Consider the following 2,430-nt stretch of genomic DNA (forward strand, 5'->3'; position numbering starts at 1 on the left):
GACGACAAATCGAAGTAGCGTTTGGATCGATTTATACTCTTTTCGAGAGGTTTGGTCATCACGTGTCTATTTTTTCGCCCTTTAAGTTTGCCAGTACTTTGTCATAATGACTACTACACCACTGACTGCTTTCACAAGAGCAACTGATGCAGTAGTCCGATTTGAAACGAAGTTTCACAGTTTGCGAGACGATGATCTAACCGCCTATAGACTAGAATGTCATGGTTCCGAGGCTAAGTCGTTGTGGGAAAAAGTTAAGAACTTATTCGACGAATGTCTTGACTTTGTGTCCACCCAGAGCAACGCCACCGAGGCAGTCGCCGCTGCTGACAGCAAATATGATGTGGCTTATAATTGTTATCTGAACGTTATGGAATCAATCCAACGTAAATTGGATGCACTACTTGCACCATTTAAGCATTCTGATAAATCGCCTCGGTTGGAGGACCAAACATCACTTTTGAATGTTTCTCATAGGTCCGATGAGTCACGCGGCTCTTCCATCAGCTCTAGGGGAGACAATAGTTCCTCCCACAGTCTCCATCTACCGCCTTGTGATATAGATGTTTTTGACGGCGATTTTCTCAATTGGCCGACATTTAGAGATTTCTTCACAGCGGTATACATTAACAATAACCGACTTAGCGATATTGAGAAATTATGTCATTTGCTCAAGAAGACCAGTGGTGAAGCTTCGCTCTTGCGTGGAAGGCGCTAAAGGGTACTTATGATAATACCAGCCTATTGGTGAACCATCAACTCAAGTTGTTATTTGATTTGCCAGTCTTGGAAGCTGAGACCAGTTCAGGACTGAAGAAGTTACAACGTGGTATCTCGAAATGCATTTCGACAATGTCCATCTACGATGTGGCTACTGACGATTGGGATCCCATCCTCGTCTTTTTATGCCTTCAGAGGTTGCCGAAATGTACTGTTACACTTTGGGAACAGGGTATTAAGGACAAGTCTGCTTTGTCTTCTTGGTCAGATTTGGACTTCTTTCTCACGGAAAGAATCCAGACATTGACATGTCTTCGCGATATCCGCGGCATTGATGCCAGGCCTCCGGCCAACAAAAGAATTCGCTCGCATTTCACGAATGCGAAGGCGACTCGTTCCCCAACAAGTACGCCTCCTTCCTCCCAATCCTCTCCTGACAGATTATGCGTTCTCTGTCGACGACAGCATCACCTCAGAACGTGTTCTAGGTTTCATAATCTTTCAGTTCTTGAGAGGATGAATATTGTTAAGCGCCATCAGTGCTGCGAGAATTGTCTGTCCCGCAGACATGTTGCAGCTAATTGCCCCAGCGCATATGATTGCGGTAAATGTAGTAGAAGACACCACACTCTTTTGCATAGGGATATATCAGATAGCCCTAGAACTACTCCGGTCGTTTCTGCATCCGTTACACGGGATACCGGGGTAGCATCAGTGGATACCGATCAGCCTTCTACATCGACTGGCATTGTGTCAGGGACGTCGAGTAGACAGGTATTCCATACTTCACGTATTGAAAATTTATTATTAGGAACTGCAATGGTGAATATCGTTCACCAGGGTATCACGTATCCTGCTAGGGCCTTAATAGATCCCGCTTCGGAATCATCCTTTATTACGGAAGGATTGCGGCACCGACTTGGATTGAGTACGTCTTCGACTTCGGCTACAATTTCTGGTGTGAATCAAAGTGTTTCGATCACGTCGAGAGAACTTTGTTCACTTTGCATTGGTACCCCACTAGATGAGTCGCTCCTACTGGAGACTACAGCGTACGTTCTTCCGAACATTTCCGGCAACCTGCCTTTTTTTTCTCTACATCGTGACATTGTGTCTAGTATGCCAAATCTACGTTTGGCCGACCCCAATTTATTTGTTTGTTGTCCTGTTGACCTTCTATTGGGCGCAGATCTTTATCCGAAAATTTTATTGCACGGTACTCGGACGAATATTTTGGGATCGCTACTAGCGCAAAACACAGTCTTCGGCTGGGTTGTCACGGGTCCTATCCCTTCCTCGAATATTTCTGTCTACACGACTACTGTGGACCTCCCCAAGGAAAATGGTCTTCACGAGACACTTCTCCGATTTTGGGAACTCGAAGAGCTTCCCCGACGTCCTCTCTTATCTGATTTAGATAAGTTTTGCGAGGAAAATTATAAAACGACAACCCGACGGTATTCGGAGTGAAGATACTCTTCCTCTTGAAACTTATTTCTTCGGACAAATCGGAAACCAAGGACGGCCTGTCTGACACAATTTCTTCGAAATTAGGCATCCCTCTTGTGAAAACCAAGAATTAAGACGATTCACCACGACTTTGTCCGGGGGTATATACAGTTATACCATATGAGGCCAGTTTAGGTTACGCCTACAAATGAAAATTTGTTATCTGCCTTATCGCCGGTCATCCACCGATAGAAAGACAAT

The 2,430-nt window shown here is 44.9% G+C and overlaps 1 protein-coding gene across 1 annotated transcript; it reads left to right on the forward strand.

The window, feature by feature from the left end:
• The first annotated feature begins 852 nt into the window (after positions 1–852).
• On the forward strand, positions 853–2,190 carry LOC142235415 (uncharacterized). Its single transcript, XM_075306667.1, has one exon. It carries the CDS (start codon positions 853–855, stop codon positions 2,188–2,190), a length of 1,338 nt encoding a protein of 445 aa, XP_075162782.1.
• Positions 2,191–2,430: the final 240 nt, after the last annotated feature.

Source organism: Haematobia irritans, chromosome 4 (assembly GCF_050003625.1).
Source record: "Haematobia irritans isolate KBUSLIRL chromosome 4, ASM5000362v1, whole genome shotgun sequence".
NCBI classification, from domain to species: Eukaryota; Metazoa; Arthropoda; class Insecta; order Diptera; family Muscidae; genus Haematobia; species Haematobia irritans.